The 17467-nt window shown below is 42.3% G+C and overlaps 2 protein-coding genes across 2 annotated transcripts; both read right to left on the reverse strand.

Moving 5' to 3' along the window:
* Positions 1-576: 576 nt before the first annotated feature.
* On the reverse strand, positions 577-7130 carry sptssa (serine palmitoyltransferase, small subunit A). Its single transcript, XM_034113461.1, has 2 exons — positions 6926-7130; positions 577-1344 (listed from the first exon to the last, which is right to left on the reverse strand). Exons 1-2 carry the CDS (start codon positions 7026-7028, stop codon positions 1241-1243), a joined length of 207 nt encoding a protein of 68 aa, XP_033969352.1. The 5' UTR covers positions 7029-7130; the 3' UTR covers positions 577-1240.
* Positions 7131-7914: 784 nt separating this feature from the next.
* eapp (e2f-associated phosphoprotein) lies at positions 7915-13877 on the reverse strand. Its single transcript, XM_034113457.1, is given in 4 exon segments — positions 7915-9031; positions 9033-9039; positions 12925-13106; positions 13671-13877. Coding segments are annotated over 4 exon segments (657 nt in total). The 5' UTR covers positions 13802-13877; the 3' UTR covers positions 7915-8694.
* Between the last annotated feature and the right edge of the window lie 3590 nt (positions 13878-17467).

Below are 17467 nucleotides of genomic sequence, written 5' to 3' on the forward strand. Positions count from 1 at the left end.
ATTGACTGGGCGAATTGCAAACCACGCCCAGTAAAACTCTGAAGCCGCCATTGTATTTGCTGGCATTAGCATTATTAGCATTAGCATCGCGCACCAACGCAGAGAGACTAACTTATGACAACACAAAAGAAAACATGGGAGCGGTGGAGATGAGGAGGTGTCGGCGTTCTGGCGATTTACTCTGAAGGCTTCAGTTGAAGCTGCTGGGAGTCCCAGCAGCTTCGACTGAAGCCAGTGCCCAACTCCGGGGACTTCCGGCCGGGGACTTCGGGTGGCAGTATACGCCGTGAAGTGGTTTGCGGCCTGCCAGTAAACCCAAAGCAGAAGAAGACGAAGTGACGTCAGCGGCTTCATTTGCGTAATCTTCCCTCAGGGACTTATTCCGGTGTGAACGCGATCTGTACTAAGTGCCATGGGGGAACTAAGTGCTGGGAACTAAGTGCTGGGAACTAAGTACGGCAAAGTACTTGGTGTGAAAGCGGCTATTAAGGTTCCCCCAAATGCCCCCATTTTTGGCGACTGGTGTACCTTTGAATCTTTGGCAAATTAAAATTACAAGAAAAGGAACACCTGATAAAAGGTAGATTCTGATTGGAGTTTTATTTCCAGAGTAAAACAATAAACTAATCACATTTATTTACAATAAATATAAGACAGATCTCATATCTCAACCCCTCCCAGATTACACGTTATTTACACAACCTGCCCCTCTCTCTGAAGCGGAGAATAAGGATAACAGATGGCTGAAGTTGCTCTGACTTACTCACCCAAAGCTCCTGATGAAATAATCTTATTTGGCTCATAAAGGAGTATCAAGGACGTCAGCCTCTTTGCATAAAACTCTAAGACAACATTGGTTTTCACGTCTTAAAGGAATAAAAGAAATGGTCTAATCAGTTTTTAAACAATCATGTAATCAAACATTTTGTAAAAACAGTAAAGTGAGCTTGATTTAAAAATAAAAACAAGTGAAGGAAACCGGGCAAACCCTCTTCTTAGGCCTTTGCCTTCGAGCCCAACGCTGTTCACTTTGGATGAAACAGTCCCAGGGAAAAAGATTGTCCAACGTGACCTCAAACACGATGTTCAGAGCTTTGACCTTTGCGAGGGAATTGGACAAAAGGAGAAGGAGGAGGGAGGTTCTGCCTCGATGGTTGGAAACGATCCACACTTCGAGCCCTGGAGAACGCAGACAAGGAAGTCAGACGGGACCTTTGGAGGGAAAGAGCTGGTCCTCGTGTCACTGGACGACCTCGAAGTAGTGCAGGATGGCCATGATGTGCTGCGGCATGAAGACGTAGCCGGTGTAAACAGCCATGCCGGCAACTGAGATCAACAGAGAGTCTGAAGAAGAGGAGTTAAGGAGGAACTGACGAAGGAGATTTAGGTTTCTACAGCAAGAAAGCATTATATACACAATCTGTAGGAGGCGGGAAAATAACTTGTATTCATTTAAAACGGAGCTTTTAAAGGTCCCCTATTATCCTCTTCTTCATCAATATATCACAGGTCTCAGATATATCCAGAGCCTGTCTCTGATTGGCTGAAACACCAAACAGATCATTGCAGCATTACCCATAATCCCCTCTGTTTCAGCCCTGTTTCCAAAGTGCTGATTCTCTGTCTGTTACTTTAGATGAAAATAAGGAGCCCCCCCCCCACGCCCCTCTGAGAGAGATTTGGTTACAAAGAACTCAATGGTGCTCTAGGAGGAGATTCAGGTGATAAGGTGGGGGGGGGGGGGGGGGGGGGGGGGGGGGGGGGTTACCTTGGTTGCTGATTGGCTAATGGTTACACAAGACAAAACATCGTTATGACATCAAGTGGCCAAAATCTGATCAGCTCATTTTCAGACAGGTTTTTATAGAAATGGATCAAAAAGAGAGAAAATCTTTGTTCCTGAAACTTTCAGAGTCTCTTTACACAGAGGGGACACATGTTGATGAAGAAGAGACATGAAGAAGAGGGGACACATGTTGATGTAGAAGAGACATGAAGAAGAGGGGACACATGTTGATGTAGAAGAGACATGAAGAAGAGAGGGGACACATGTTTGATTGTAGAAGAGACATGAAGAAGAGGGGGACACATGTTGATGTAGAAGAGACATGAAGAAGAGGGGACACATGTTGATGTAGTAGAGGACATGAAGAAGAGGGGACACATGTTGATTAAGAAGAAGAGACATGAAGAAGGAAGAGGGGACACATGTTGATGAAGAAGAGACATGAAGAAAGAGGGGACACATGTTGATTTGTAGAAGAGACATGAAGAAGAGGGGACACATGTTGATGTAGAAGAGACATGGAGAGAGGGGACACATGTTGATGTAGAAGAGACATGAAGAAGAGGGGACCACATGTTGATGTAGAAGCGACATGAAGAAGAGGGGACACATGTTGATGTAGAAGAGACATGAAGAAGAGGGGACACATGTTGATGAAGAAGAGACATGAAGACGAGGGGACACATGTTGATGTAGAAGAGACATGAAGAAGAGGGGACACATGTTGATGAAGAAGAGACATGAAGAAGAGGGGACACATGTTGATGTAGAAGAGACATGAAGAAGAGGGGGGCACATGTTGATGTAGAAGAGACATGAAGAAGAGGGGACACATGTTGATGTGAAGAAGAGACATGAAGAAGAGGGGACACTGTTGATGTAAGAAGAGACCATGAAGAAGAGGGGACACTGTTGATGTAGAAGAAGACATGAAGAAGAGGGGACACATGTTGATGAAGAAGAGACATGAATGAAGAGGGGACACATGTTGAATGAAGAAGAGACATTGAAGAATGAGGGGACACCATGTTGATGTCAGAAGGAGACATGAAGAAGAGGGGACACATGTTGATGTAGAAGAGACATGAAGAAGAGGGGACACATGTTGATGTAGAAGAGGACATGAAGAAGAGGGGACACATGTTGATGTAGAAAGAGACATGAAGAAGAGGGGACACATGTTGATGTAGAAGAGACATGAATGAAGAGGGGACACATGTTGATGTAGAAGAGACATGAAGAAGAGGGGACACATGTTGATGTAGAAGAGACATGAAGAAGAGGGGACACATGTTGATGAAGAAGAGACATGAAGAAGAGGGGACACATGTTGATGTAGAAGAGACATGAAGAAGAGGGGACACATGTTGATGAAGAAGAGACATGAAGAAGAGGGGACACATGTTGATGTAAGAAGAGACATGAAGAAGAGGGGACACATGTTGATGTAGAAGAGACATGAAGAAGAGGGGACACATGTGGATGTGAAGAGACATGAAGAAGAGGGACACATGTTGATGTGGAAGAGACATGAAGAAGAGGGGACACATGTTGATGTAGAAGAGACATGAAGAAGAGGGGACACATGTTGATGAAGAAGAGACATGAAGAAGAGGGGACACATGTTGATGAAGAAGAGACATGAAGAAGAGGGGACACATGTTGATGTAGAAGAGACATGAAGAAGAGGGGACACATGTTGATGTAGAAGAGACATGAAGAAGAGGGGACACATGTTGATGAAGAAGAAGACATGAAGAAGAGGGGACACATGTTGATGTAGAAGAGACATGAAGAAGAGGGGACACATGTTGATGTAAGAAGAGACATGAAGAAGAGGGGACACATGTTGATGTAGAAGAGACATGAAGAAGAGGGGACACATGTTGATGTAGAAGAGACATGAAGAAGAGGGGACACATGTTGATGTAGAAGAGACATGAAGAAGAGGGGACACATGTTGATGTAGAAGAGACATGAAGAAGAGGATTTTGCATAATAGGTGGCCTTTAAATGAATACATGTGTTCTGTGGACTGTAAAAAGTCACTAGCACATATATATATATATGCACTCAGGTTACTCAGGAAATAAAGATATGCAGGTGATCGTGCACGTTTACATGTACTGTAGTAACCTGGTTACTACATCAAATCTAGAACAATGAGTATATGGCATTAGTATACAAGTATTTAATGATTACCACCAGCATGATCCGTGAGCAGCAAATATGGGGGAACACTCGTAGTGATGAGAAACAGAAAAACAGTCACTCACACACCTCACCCTCAGGGCAAGAGGGGATGAGGGTGATACTAACTGTCGGAAGATGATTCAGCATCTACATAATGTGACACTGAAGGCCTCCACAGGTCAAAGTGCAGCCATAACACCATCAACTTTTACATTATTAACCACAATAGATGAAACTGGCCTCCCAAATAAAACATATTCTGTAACTTTTATTTGCCAGCATGTGTGACCTGATTGTGGACAGGAAGTTTGACACCGCCTGTCCTGACAATTCAACCTATTAAACGTTATTTTGCCTATAGTCAAAGGTAAGTTATAACTAAAACAAAGTGTTGAACACTCTCCAATACTTTAGCTCGTAGCCTTTAAATCGGCAATCAAGATTAAATGAATTGTTTGTTGTTCTTTAAATATATGTTTGAGTGTTGTTCTCCTCCTCCAACAGTTTTGAGTCAATCAAGCCAGGCTCCCTTTCAAATCTTATGTATTAAACGATTTTTCATTAATAAGTTCATCCACAGATCTCATGGAACAAATATTTACACTTGTTCTACAACTATAGGATCTGTCTCTTGAATCTGCATTATTAAAAAATCAAAACAATAATGACTTTAGTTAAAAATACACTTCAAACTAGTTGGCAACTGTCAATAACTTCTGATTCACTTACTACAATTTAACGAATACAATCCCCGATCGGTACATTATCTACATCCAGAATTAGTCTCTGATAGTGTTACGTTATTATGAGAGTGCTCTCATACTTATCTGATTCTGATTGTTTGATGTCCACATCTGTAGCCTGTTATTGTCTAATTATACCGCACTGTGAATGAATTAAAAGTAAATATATAAGTCGTCATGAACACATCTGTCCATCAGACAGAGGGCTGCTGTGCCTCCTGTCATCATTAATGGACGTCTCTTTAAAATGACCGCTCAGAGGAGAGGAGTTCTCATTTCTCTAACCGCCTGCTGCTTCCCCTCCTCTCTCCTCGGGTCCCCCGCTCGCATCTCCTGTGGACTAAGACACGAGGATAGAGAGGCGAAGTCCCTCCCTCTCCGGTGGAGCTCCATGGGACCTTATTTCGGAAAAAATATGTATTGAAGTCAATGGAGAGAGAAAGATTATCTTTCGATCCCGTTTGAATTGAGCCATGAATTACACACATGATGTTTGTCAATTTAAAAGATAATTTTACAAGTCAAAAAAATAAAAATGTGTCGTAAAACTGTGTAGTAACACTTTTTTTGTGTGAAACCTCTCAATGAACTACATCTCCCGTCTCTCACCACACACCCAGACGGCCGTCACGTTGGCACATTTCACTTCTTTCTTTCAGAATGAGGCGGAAAGTATTAAAAGAGGTGAAAATCACTCCAAGTCTGGGCATGTTGAGAGCTGTGCATACACACAAGGGGAGTGAGTCGGTTCCTAAGAGCCAGCATGCGGGACCGGCTTTACAAGGTTTCGGTGAGTAACACGAGTGTAATGTGTAACGTTATGACATCACTTACGCGACTCTGGGATTTGTAGTCTTTCTAGTTGCGTATTTTTCATAGTCTTATATTTCAACAGTTTTACGACAAACTGTGACTTTTTTGACATGGAAATTATTTTTTAAGATTGACAAACATCATATGTGTAATTCATGGCACAATTCAAACGGGATCGAAAGATAATCTTTCTCTCTCCATTGACTTCAATACATTATTTTTCCGAAATAAGGTCCCATGGGTCGGAAGGAGAAGGGCGGGACTTCACCTCTCTTTCGGAGTCGAGGAGGGGAGTTAGAGAAATGAGAAACCGTCGATGTGTTATGTGGTGTGCATAGTTTAACCTTTTCATATTTAAGTTTGTAGCAAGTAGTATCATTTTGTAAAAAGCCTAAATGAACGCCAACACAACCTCATTAGGATTATCAGGTAGAAAAGTAAGTGCTCTCTACTGACCAATAAACAAAACGTTATACTTCTTCTACAACTACAGGATTGGTGGCAATATGTGTACCCTCGGTGGGCTGATTTTAATTACCATGAAAGTAGGGAGGCTGTGGCTCAGTGGATAGTGTGCTGGACTTCGAATCAGGGGGTAGCAAGTTCAAACCCCACTGCAGTCAGCATGTCGTTGTGTCCCTGGGCAAGACACTTCACCCCAAATTGCTCCTGTGGGGATTGTCCACAGTACTGAATGTTATGCTTTGGATAAAAGCGACTAACAAGTGACATGTAATGTACTGTTGCAAATATTGGATATAGAGAGCACAACATGAACCTTATTACCTAAATTCTTGGCAAATAAATAGGCAATCTGTCCAACCCAGATGACCCAGAGTCAATTTAAACTTCTAAATTGACCAAAATTATTCAAAAATTAGCCCACAGAAAGTTCAGATATTGCCATTTTATGGTTAAAACGGCCATTTATGATGCTGAAAATGTCAGAAATGGACTCTGCATCCTCAATAACCAGAAGAAAACCACTCCAAAAACAAAACTGAAATACTTCTTCTACAACTATACGAGTGGTCTCTTGATTCGGCATTATTACAAAATGAAAACAATATTTGTTCTTGTCAAGAATACACCTAGAACAGGTTTAACGACTAGCAATATACGTATACATTTCCTGCTACTGTCAAATATATATATACTATAAGTCCATATACTACCTACCTACCTACCTACCTACCTACCTACCTATCTCTCTATCTATCTATCTACCTATCTATCTATCTGGTACATTATACACACGCAAAGTATATGTAGTTATTCAGTAAAAAAGTTAGTGCATTATCAGAGCTAAAAGCTAGGTTAGCTCTACAGACGTTGTAGCTACAGTTAGCACATTAGCTCGTTTAGCTGCAGTTGTTTGTAAAAAGGATACTAAACACCGTCCTCTCCCAGGGCTCCAGCATGTACAGCGCCGTCACCAGAATATACTGGTAGTAAAACCACGATAAACTCTTCCAGCAGTCTCCCAGAGCCATAGTTATTATAACTTTTACCAACGCCGACTTCTGTTTCTTTTTATCTCAATGTTTCTTTTCCTCCTTTCTGCGCGAGACGACGTAAAACCATAGCGTAAAACATAAGGTGCTCGTTTTCAGCCAATCAGAGTCCGGCGTTCGGGCGTGCGGATGTGACGTAGGGTAGGGAGTTCCAACATCCGGGAATCAGAATATTTTTTTATTTAATCTACATTCAATTCATCCGTTCGATTCAATTGTCTGTCTTTCATAAACCAGTAAATGGAAAAGCGACTGCAACATTTCTTTGTTTTTTACTTTAATAAAAAGGCCAGAGGATCTTTGGAGCGAGGGGCGGGGCAGAATTCCCGGAAGTAGTTTCAAAATAAAAGCCCATGTCTGATAAACGCACGGATGTATAATGAGAACAAACGACACTTGAGATATAAGGCTTTAAGACCTCGTTAGAATAACAAGAGAGAGGCCGTAGAGACAGTCTTTAATTCCCTCTCTCAGAGTCTATATTGATAAGACTAGCTTTCCATAGTTAGGTTTATTTTGAAAGGTATTGACGGATCAATATCTCGAAACGCATCTGGAGACTGGTTCCCTGAATATGGAATTAAGCCTCGATATATGTCTAACTAACTGTGTGTGTGTGTGTGTGTGTTTGTGTGTGTGTGCGCGTGTATGTGTGTGCGTGTGCGTATGCGTGTGTGTACCGTGACTTTCTGTTTGATAAGTTACAGGGCCTTTAAACATGAAACTATAAATTTCATCTTAAAAAGTTGGAAAGCTACGTCTGATATATTTGTATTGGGCGTGAGAATAGTCAGCAGTTAAAATGTGACTAAAGAAATGTCAAACACACGTTCATTTAGAAATAATGTCACCATTACACAACTTGTTAAACAGAATGCACTTGCAGGTTTATTAGGAAGCAAAGAATATCCTTCTCAGTACACGTTGTTCACAATTCTTTAAAAAAAAAAAAAGGTTTCTAGGCAAGTAACGAACTTTAAGCCCCTCTTTTTGCCATTCATAAGCAGTACAAACACCTGTCATACATAACATCCCATAATGTAGTGTTATGCAGCTATGAGGACATTCTTAAGTGTTTATTAAAGGACAGGTTGTCAACAATTATAACTTCTCCTCTGAAAACATATTCAAATTATTACAACTGGAGTGTCCGTCCTCATTTATTTATTATGTATATACTGATTATGAATGCTAATTAGCCAAGTTACCGAGCCATATCAAAAAGAGTCGAGTGTGGTGTCAAAACAAATTGAGTATCAATCAATATATCACAAGTAATAATATTCTGCCTCAAATGTGGGTTTTATTATTTATACGGTTCAGTACTGATCGTAGGAGCTGCAAAAAGGAGTTGTGTCAAATTCCAGTTTCTGTGAGATATTTAAAAAGGTCACACATCGATGATATCCCGCTGACATTCCCAAGCTATTCAGATGGTTTCCGTCTCTTCAAGCAGGTTAAATAAACCAACGATGATATCAACTCAGAGTGTCTATAATCAAATTTGTTTCTGGCCTTTCAGACAGAAATCATCAGTCCTCCTCCTTCTCCTTCTTCTTCTTCAATCCTGTAGCTAAAACAGCTGCAGTGAGGTGAAAAGTCACGGACAAACCCCCTGAAATAAAAACCTCCCTGCCGGTGTCTCTCAGCAGTGGCTGGCCAGGATGTTGAAGAAGTGGTAAACCTCGTCTTTATCGAACACGGCGACTTCTGTGGAGCATTCTGTGCACCAGACGGGGTGGTAGACCTCCTCAGAGTTCATGCCCGCGGGTTGAGGCTCCGGAGTCTCGTCAGCTATGCTTTCTGTTTCCGTTTCCGCTCTCTGTCCCCTCCGCCTCTTCCTCTTCCCGCGCTTCAGGTCCTGCTGGATCTTGTAGCGCAACACCTCGTCTCTCTTCACGATGCAGTTCATTACGAACATGGCTCGGTACTGCGTCTGGTACTTATCGTGCCTGAGAGGAAACACACACAAACACATCAGCGGAGGGACAGTTTGCAGATTAGTTTGAACACAAAGGCAGCAGGATAATCATCATTAAACCCTGCTTCTGGGGCAATAACTGTTTAGGGCTACAACTAAAAACCTTATTATCTGATTCATTTATTTTTGATAGTGTTTAGTCTAAAGTTTAAAGGTCACCTATTATGCAAAATCCACTTCTTGTCTCTTCTACATCAACATGTGTCCCCTCTTCTTCATGTCTCTTCTTCATCAACATGTGTCCCCTCTTCTTCATGTCTCTTCTTACATCAACATGTGTCCCCTCTTCTTCATGTCTCTTCTTCATCAACATGTGTCCCCTCTTCTTCATGTCTCTTCTACATCAACATGTGTCTCCTCTTCTTCATGTCTCTTCTACATCAACATGTGTCCCCTCTTCTTCATGTCTCTTCTACATCAACATGTGTCCCCTCTTCTTCATGTCTCTTCTACATCAACATGTGTCCCCTCTTCTTCACGTCTCTTCTACATCAACATGTGTCCCCTCTTCCTCATGTCTCTTCTACATCAACATGTGTCCCCTCTTCTACATCAACATGTGTCTCCTCTTCTTCATGTCTCTTCTACATCAACATGTGTCCCCTCTTCTTCATGTCTCTTCTTCATCAACATGTGTCCCCTCTTCTTCATGTCTCTTCTACATCAACATGTGTCCCCTCTTCTTCATGTCTCTTCTACATCAACATGTGTCCCCTCTTCTTCATGTCTCTTCTACATCAACATGTGTCCCCTCTTCTTCACTGTCTCTTCTTACATCAACATGTGTCCCCTCTTCCTCATGTCTCTTCTTCATCAACATGTGTCCCCTCTTCTTCATGTCTCTTCTACATCAACATGTGTCCCCTCTTCTTCATGTCTCTTCTACATCAACATGTGTCCCCTCTTCTTCATGTCTCTTCTACATCAACATGTGTCCCCTCTTCTACATCAACATGTGTCCCCTCTTCTTCATCAACATGTGTCCCCTCTGTGTAAAGAGACTCTGAAAGTTTCAGGAACAAAGATTCTCTCTTTTTGTCCTGATCCATTTCTATAAAAACCTGTCTGAAAATGAGCTGATCATAACATTACATGTCACTTGTTAGACGCTTTTATCCAAAGCGACTTACATACTCAATACTGTGAGCAATCCCCACAGGAGCACTTTGGGGTGAAGTGTCTCAGGGACACAACGACATGCTGACTGCAGTGGGGTTTGAACCTGTGACCCCCTGAACCGAACACCAATGCACTGCACCACACGCCTGATCAGATTTTGGCCACTTGATGATGTCATAACGATGTTTTGTCTTGTGTAACCATTAGCCAATCAGCAACCAAGGTAACCCCCCCCCCCCCCCTTATCACCTGAATCTCCTCCCATACCCCTTTCACACCAACGGTGTTTCAGGGCCGGTTCGGTGCTGGTGCTTGAAAAGCACCGGGTTTTCCTGTTCACCCCGCAGCGGAGCAGCGTCATAGCTCCGGAGTCCGGTTCGTTTCGAGCACCAAAAAGTTGTCCGTCTAGAAGCAAGAACCGCATACGTCACGCTTACGTCGGAGGGGGGCGAGATTAACCTGAGCTAACAGTTAAAGGCGAGTACGGCAAATAAAAGTTGTAACAAGCAGTAGCGCTGAGCAAAGTGACTAGAAGGCAAACCACACACTTATAAACAAACACACTTTATAAAGTCAGGCAACACTAACCAGGCTTCGTGTGATTCTGTTTATTTGTACCTTACTTTGACCATCCGTTCGCTGTTATTGATCATTGTGGAGAGCAGGCAGACGTTTTGTTTGTTATTATAGCAGCTATCGGATGGAATCAATACATGGGCTGCACAGGTTGTCATGTCCGACTATCACAAGTAGAATCATAATGAAAAATACGCCGGTAAAATGTGCCTGTAGAAAACGGCTTATGCCACAATAGGATAGCAACAAGTAGTCAAGATATAGTCAGTTTAGCTTTGGTTGCTATGCCAACATCACCCATGTTATACCAGAGAAACTTTCATAACAGCGTTGTGATGCCAAACAGCGTCAATTCAGACTGACACACATTCACTTAAGGGGAACTGGGGATATGTATCAGCTGCAGTGTTGGGCAAGTTACATTACTTATTACTGTCTTTTTTAAGTAATAAGTTGCATTACAATATTACTGTCTCTGAAATGTAATGAGTTACTACTTTTATATTACTTTTGAGGTACTTTCACCAAAATAACCGCAAAATAATGGCTAGGTATTTTAAATGCTAGCATGTAGTTTAGTGCAGCAACTGTTTGGCCCTTAAGGCTACCAACAACTTTTATTACACGGCTTAGTTGAATACTCAATTCTGATTGGTCAATTCCGTTGCTAAGAAGGATCAAGAAAGAGAAAGTAAAAGACGGAGCGCTGGACGTCAGATAAATGAACAGAAGAAGACAGAGAAGAAGTAAACACTAACAGGAACAAGGTATGGGCTCTGCAGTGTTTAAGGACTTGTTTGTGGATCAGAAACTGTGACCAGAGTTGGACAGTGCTGCCATAAAGTTGTTGTCGCAGTTCCAGCCGTTGGTGCGCCGTGGAACGGAGGGGTTTTTTTTTTTCTTAGCGGAAGAAATACGATCATTTTAAGTCAATAAAATAATTTCAATTAATATTGGGAGTCGATTCCTTAGTTTGTTTACTAGTGATGGCAGTTTGACACTGAAGCTTCGAACGGAGCTTCAACCCTGGACTTCCTATTCCATAGAAGCAGTGATTCGAAGCCTGCTTCAAATCACGTGACTTATGACGTCCGAAGCAGCAACTGCTTCATTTCCTGAATGAATCACTTGACTTCCAGCACTCTCTAGTCTCTTCTCAATAACCCAATACACACAATTATCAACCTTTAATTGCAAATAGAACATGATATTCAGTCTTGTGTGTGTGTGCATCAAATATTTTTCAAGGCAAAGATACGGTAAACCCACTGCAGCCTTGCACTTCGCCAGGAGAGGTCGCTGTAACTGAAGCTTCGAGAAATGAACCTATTTCCGACACAATTGTCCAAGTGGTTCGATGCTTCATTCAAAGCTTCATTTTGCCATCACTATTGTTTAGTATCTGGCCGTGTAATAAGCGGGATAATGTGCAGCGACTTGGTCATTATGGGGAAAAGAACACCCTTCAGGCTCATCAGCCTGACTGACTAATCTACCCGCACAATGCACAATCTCTGGTGTCGGAATGTCTCGCGATGTTAGTCAATTCGTAAAAAACAAAACACCATTTCATTTCGGGTTAAAATGTGTTGTAACTGCGCTGCTGAGAATTGTAACCGGTAGTATATTACCCAAATGTCATTAGTAATGAGTTACATTACTTCGTTACAGCAAAAAGTAATACATCACTGTAACTACTGTAATTGCGTTACACCCAACACTGATCAGCTGCTTGTGTGACAGTCAGACAGTGAATACTTTACAGCGGCCGCTGCCGTGTGAGCTAACCCGGAGCTAACGGGAGAATACACTCCCGTGGAAGAGCAGCCAGCACTGCAGCGGTCGCTAAATGCCGCTGAAACACATTAATAAACAATGAACCACGGCACTCTGGAGAAAAGTATAAGGTTGGAGAAGTCGTTATTTAATTTAATCTGGCTTCGTATGATTAAAAGCAACGCAGTCCCCGGCCCGTTGTTGTTGTGAGCTCCGTAACGCCGTTGGGGAGCAAATCAGCGACGTAAACAGTGACGTCATGACACAGCAGCGGCAGCACCAGTCGGGCTCTGGGCGGTGTGAACAAAACGCGGGCTGAAAAGAGAAACCGGTTCCGAACCTGAAAAGCTCTAGCTCGGAGCTAGAACGGGAACCGCGTTGGTGTGAAAGGGGCATTTAGTGGTAACTCCAGGCGTGTGTTACCTGCTGTTGCTGGGGTCCATGTTCCCTCCAAGGTCTTGATGGTGGTGCTGAGCTCGGCCTCCATCTCTTTCTCGAACTCATCCTCGCTCGACGACTCGCTCTCCCCCGTCAGATATTCTCTGATCAGCTTCTTCTTCTGCTCCGGCGTCCCGTTGAGCAGCACCTCCAACTCGTCCTCCGAACTGAAACACAGCGAGAGAGAAGATGAGATAAGATGAAACTTTATTTTATCCCCGTGGGGAAATTCAGGCGTTAATAACAGCAACAGGATTCAAATGCACGCTGAAGGCTCTTTGAGCATGTTGCAATTATTGGAGAAAATGACTTTGGGCTCTCTTAATTTATGCACAAGTACTTCTGCCAGTGGTGAAATGTAATTGAGTAAATCAGTTACATTTCTAAAGCACTTTAAAAGGATATTAACATCCCTTCTACTGCGTGTGTTTATTAATAGCGTTGACTTTTAAGTATTTAACAAGCAGACATTAGCAATAGAAAAATAACTATATAAACCCGCTCAGCTATCCTCTTCACTAACTAATTATAACAAGATGACTTCAATAAAACGCTACGTACAGATGAACAGTTTAACCTTATCATTAGCTCCTGTATTCCAACAGTCGCTAGCTAGAAACCGTTCCCTGTCTTCAACGTGTTTGAGTTTGTTTACATGTTAGCATTTAGCTAGCTAGCCTCATGGTGCTCAAACTACACCGTATTTTGAGCTGTTTTTATTATTTTCCAACCTGCTCTCAGCTCTCTCCTCATCGCTGAGCTCCTCGAGTTCATACGAATCAAACTCCTGTGGTTTGTTCATTTTAACTGCTTGAAAAAGTCCAACTAAAGTGCTACGACATGAGCTAGTGACAGCGACCATGGAACGTTTACTTCCGGTTCCTCTTCTTCTTCTTCTTTAGTAGATTAAACGGCTGACGACCACAGGGAGAGAAAACACTATCGCCATCTGTTGGTAGGACGAATACAACACATACAAAAAAGATGATAACATGTTTTTCAAATTAAATTAAAATAAATAATAATGAAATAATAATAATAATATAAATAAAATAGCAAAATTATCTTCCAGCGATTACCACACTATTTTTTACAATTATGCTTTAAGGTTTTAACATTTTATTAAATAAGGGGACCTATCATGCAAAAGTCACTTTTTGATGTCTTTTCTACATCAACATGTGTCCCCGGTGTGTCGGGGAACTCATGCAGCGTCAGGAAATAAAACCCTCTCTCTTTTCCTCCGTACCCAAATCTCTAAAAACGGGGAGAACAACGGAGCTGATCCAGATTTGCGTCCGATATGATGTAATATCTGAAATGTGGACCCACGGCCCTATCAGAAACGTTGCTATCAGAAACAATGCCCGACTGTTTTGGACGTAATATGGTCGGTGTTTACATTAGCATCGCTAACACTCAGAGCTAACCTGTACTGGAGAGCATGTGTGTGAAGAAGCAGGAAATAAAAAGGAACTCACCTTGTGGTATAACCGGCAAGAGAGAAAGCCTTTGAGCTCCATACTGTTTCAGAAACAATCCTTGATAATCCATGATATGGCGTTTCATCACGGCAGTATTTAGTTTAGACGGTAGCTGCCGGGTCCCCCATGAGCTCAGCCCCCTACTTTTTTATTTTTTAAAGTTTTATACCCCAAATCAGCACTTTAGAAACAGGAAGTGAAATAGAGGGATATGAGGCATGGCTAGAATGGGTGACCTGTTTGGTATTTGGAGCAAAACACTTTAAAGACATGTTTTTTATATATTCTTATATATCTGAGACCTATGCTATTGCCTACAAATAGCATGATAGGTGACCTTTAAGTAAGAAATGCTGGTTTTGAGGATGTGATATTTGACGAAAAGACACAAATATTAATTAATCAAATAATCAATCAAGAGCTCTTTCTTAGATATGTACCAATACAAGTTAAGACCAGTGAAACAAATAAATAATTGAAATGTAATTTCTCCTGTCTGTCATTCAAACACTTTCTAAATATAGTTTCCTACCAATATTTAAAAAAGGCTCAGGTAAAACCACCTGTTAAACCTGTCTTGTATCACAACATTTTGATTTGTTGCAAAGCACTGCAATAAAACCAATCATGGGACTCGTCATTAGCTTATTGACATATTCCCAAATTATGTATTGATATAAAGTGTTAAAAATGTGAAGTTCCTCTTTGATTCAGCATCCCTGTTGAATCAGTAGCATCACAAACTGGATTCACTATTCTCACATCCTGACATGTGAGCCTGCAAACTGCTGCTGTTACAACAAACCAACACTAAGTGGAGCCAACAGATCACACATTTACATCTCGTCTGTTCTCTCAAAGGTCAGGGCCGCTAAAGATCCATGTGAAGGCCGAGTCCATGAAATGATAAATCAGCGGGGAAGGAATGGTTCAATGGAAATCTGATAATTGCTTTTAGCACCCGAAATGTTGATCTTGCTGTTTCCTTTGACCTTTGTGTTAAAGTCAAAATGATTGTACCTCTGAACAGGGATGAAGATATCTTTTCTAACTGATGTTCAAGTCCTCATTCTCTACTCATCATGCTATTGACCTCAGACTCCTACTGGGTTTCTCTGCCTGTGAGTGTATTAACGAAAAACACTCCAACCTGAGATTTAATCAGAGCGATACAGCATCAATATATGGATCCAACAATCAGGGCCGTCCCTCCCTACAGGCCGATCATGCGGACTGCGTGGGGCCTCACCTTACGGAGGGGGCCTCACCTTACGGAGGGGGCCTCACCTCACGGAGGGGGCCTCATCTTGCGGAGGGGGCCTCATCTTGCGGAGGGGGCCTCATCTTGCGGAGGGGGCCTCACCTCAAGGAGGGGGCCTCATCTTGCGGAGGGGGCCTCATCTTGTGGAGGGAGCCTCAACTGAGCCGCACCTATGCGCTTATGTGGCGCAATTAGTGTGGCGCGGCACGGGGGACACGGCTCCACTAGCACCGTCCCCCCCGTTGACGCTCGCAAAACAGAGGGCCTCATCATATAACTTTGCGTGTGGACTCAAGTTGGCCAGGGACGGTTTAGATTCAGTATCTTCCTACATCTCTACATTTTCAGAAGACCCATTTAGAAACATTGTTCCATTATAATGAATCTGCCTAAGATACTTTGATGATTACATCTTATTAATGCACTGCATTATATCCTCATATATTCTATAGCTAATTGATCACTTCAGTGTTTGGAGGGTCGTCTCTGGTGCGTCATTTATTAATAGTCTTGCTTTGGTCCTGCAGCTACACACACCAGATTATTCTTTATTTCAACAAGGACCATGCATACAAATACATTCATCTCAGAAAAGAGAAGAGATGAATTATTCTAGATTTGAGCTAATAGCTCATTTCCATCTGCAGTCCTTAGGTGAGATTTAGGCCTTTGTTATGCTGAATGATATTGGATCTCTAGGATCCTTAAGTTAAATGAAGCTGTCGAAGCTTTTACATAGCAGTGACATATCATGCTAATTTCAAAGATCATATGTGTGTCCTCTACTGTGACATGTCTCCGTGCTTTAATGTTTAAAAACGGCTTTATTTTTCTCATACTGCCTCTGCTGCAGCACCTACTTAGGGAACTTTGAGATGCAAGCCTTTGCAGACATGCACTAAAACCTAAATAACACACGACAGGAACAAAACAAATCTGAACAGGGCCTCTTTAAAATCAGTCAACGTGCAAAATAATTTTTTTCACCCTTATTGTTGCCATACTGCTTCAGCGACATGTGGTGATAACACGACGATAACCTGAGTTACCAGACGTCATGTGTTAAAAAATAACTGCATGCAAGTGTGAGTGTGTGTAATGTTGCGTCAATATTTTCACAGAGAGAAACCGTGGCTTGTTGCTGAAACTGAGACAGTCTGAAGGCCTCCATCTGTTCTGACCGTGTTGTGTTTTGTGACTGAGCTCTGAATCCTCCTCTTCTCTCCACACACACACACACACACACACACACACACACACACACACACACACACACACACACACACACACACACACACACACACACACACACACACACACACACACACACACACACACACACACACACAAAGTCTAACAGTGACACATCCTAACCCCGTCGCCTTCCAACACAGCTCCACATAATTATCCCTCAGCACCGAAAGTCTGTTTTTTCTTTTCTTACAGGAAATTGCTGTGTATCGCTGCAAATCCATTGAAGGCTGCAAACAAAGGAGGAAAAGCAACTGTGGCTGCAGCCTGGATTCCTACACACACACACACACACACACACACACACACACACACACACACACACACACACACACACACACACACACATACACACTCACACACAGACGTACACACACACTGTCCATTGTCTTCTCCTCCATTATCAAAGCCAACAAAGTGTTTCTCTTTCCTCCTGTGTGTGTTTTGTGGTGGCAGTGAAGCAGACACCCAGCGGGAGAGCCTGCCTGCCAGGAGGGGGACAGATGGGTGTAATTTTGTTATTTTTACCTCC

Source organism: Trematomus bernacchii, unplaced genomic scaffold (genome assembly GCF_902827165.1).
Source record: "Trematomus bernacchii unplaced genomic scaffold, fTreBer1.1, whole genome shotgun sequence".
NCBI lineage: Eukaryota > Metazoa > Chordata > Actinopteri > Perciformes > Nototheniidae > Trematomus > Trematomus bernacchii.

Bases quoted from the DNA above. Each gene is read 5' to 3' on its own strand.
- sptssa (XM_034113461.1), bottom strand. From the start codon at position 7,028: ATGGCTCTGGGAGACTGCTGGAAGAGTTTATCGTGGTTTTACTACCAG. The intron at 1,345-6,925 runs GTATCCTTTTTA...CCTCTTCTTCAG, and splicing joins CTGGGAGAGGACGGTGTTTA to ACTCTCTGTTGATCTCAGTT.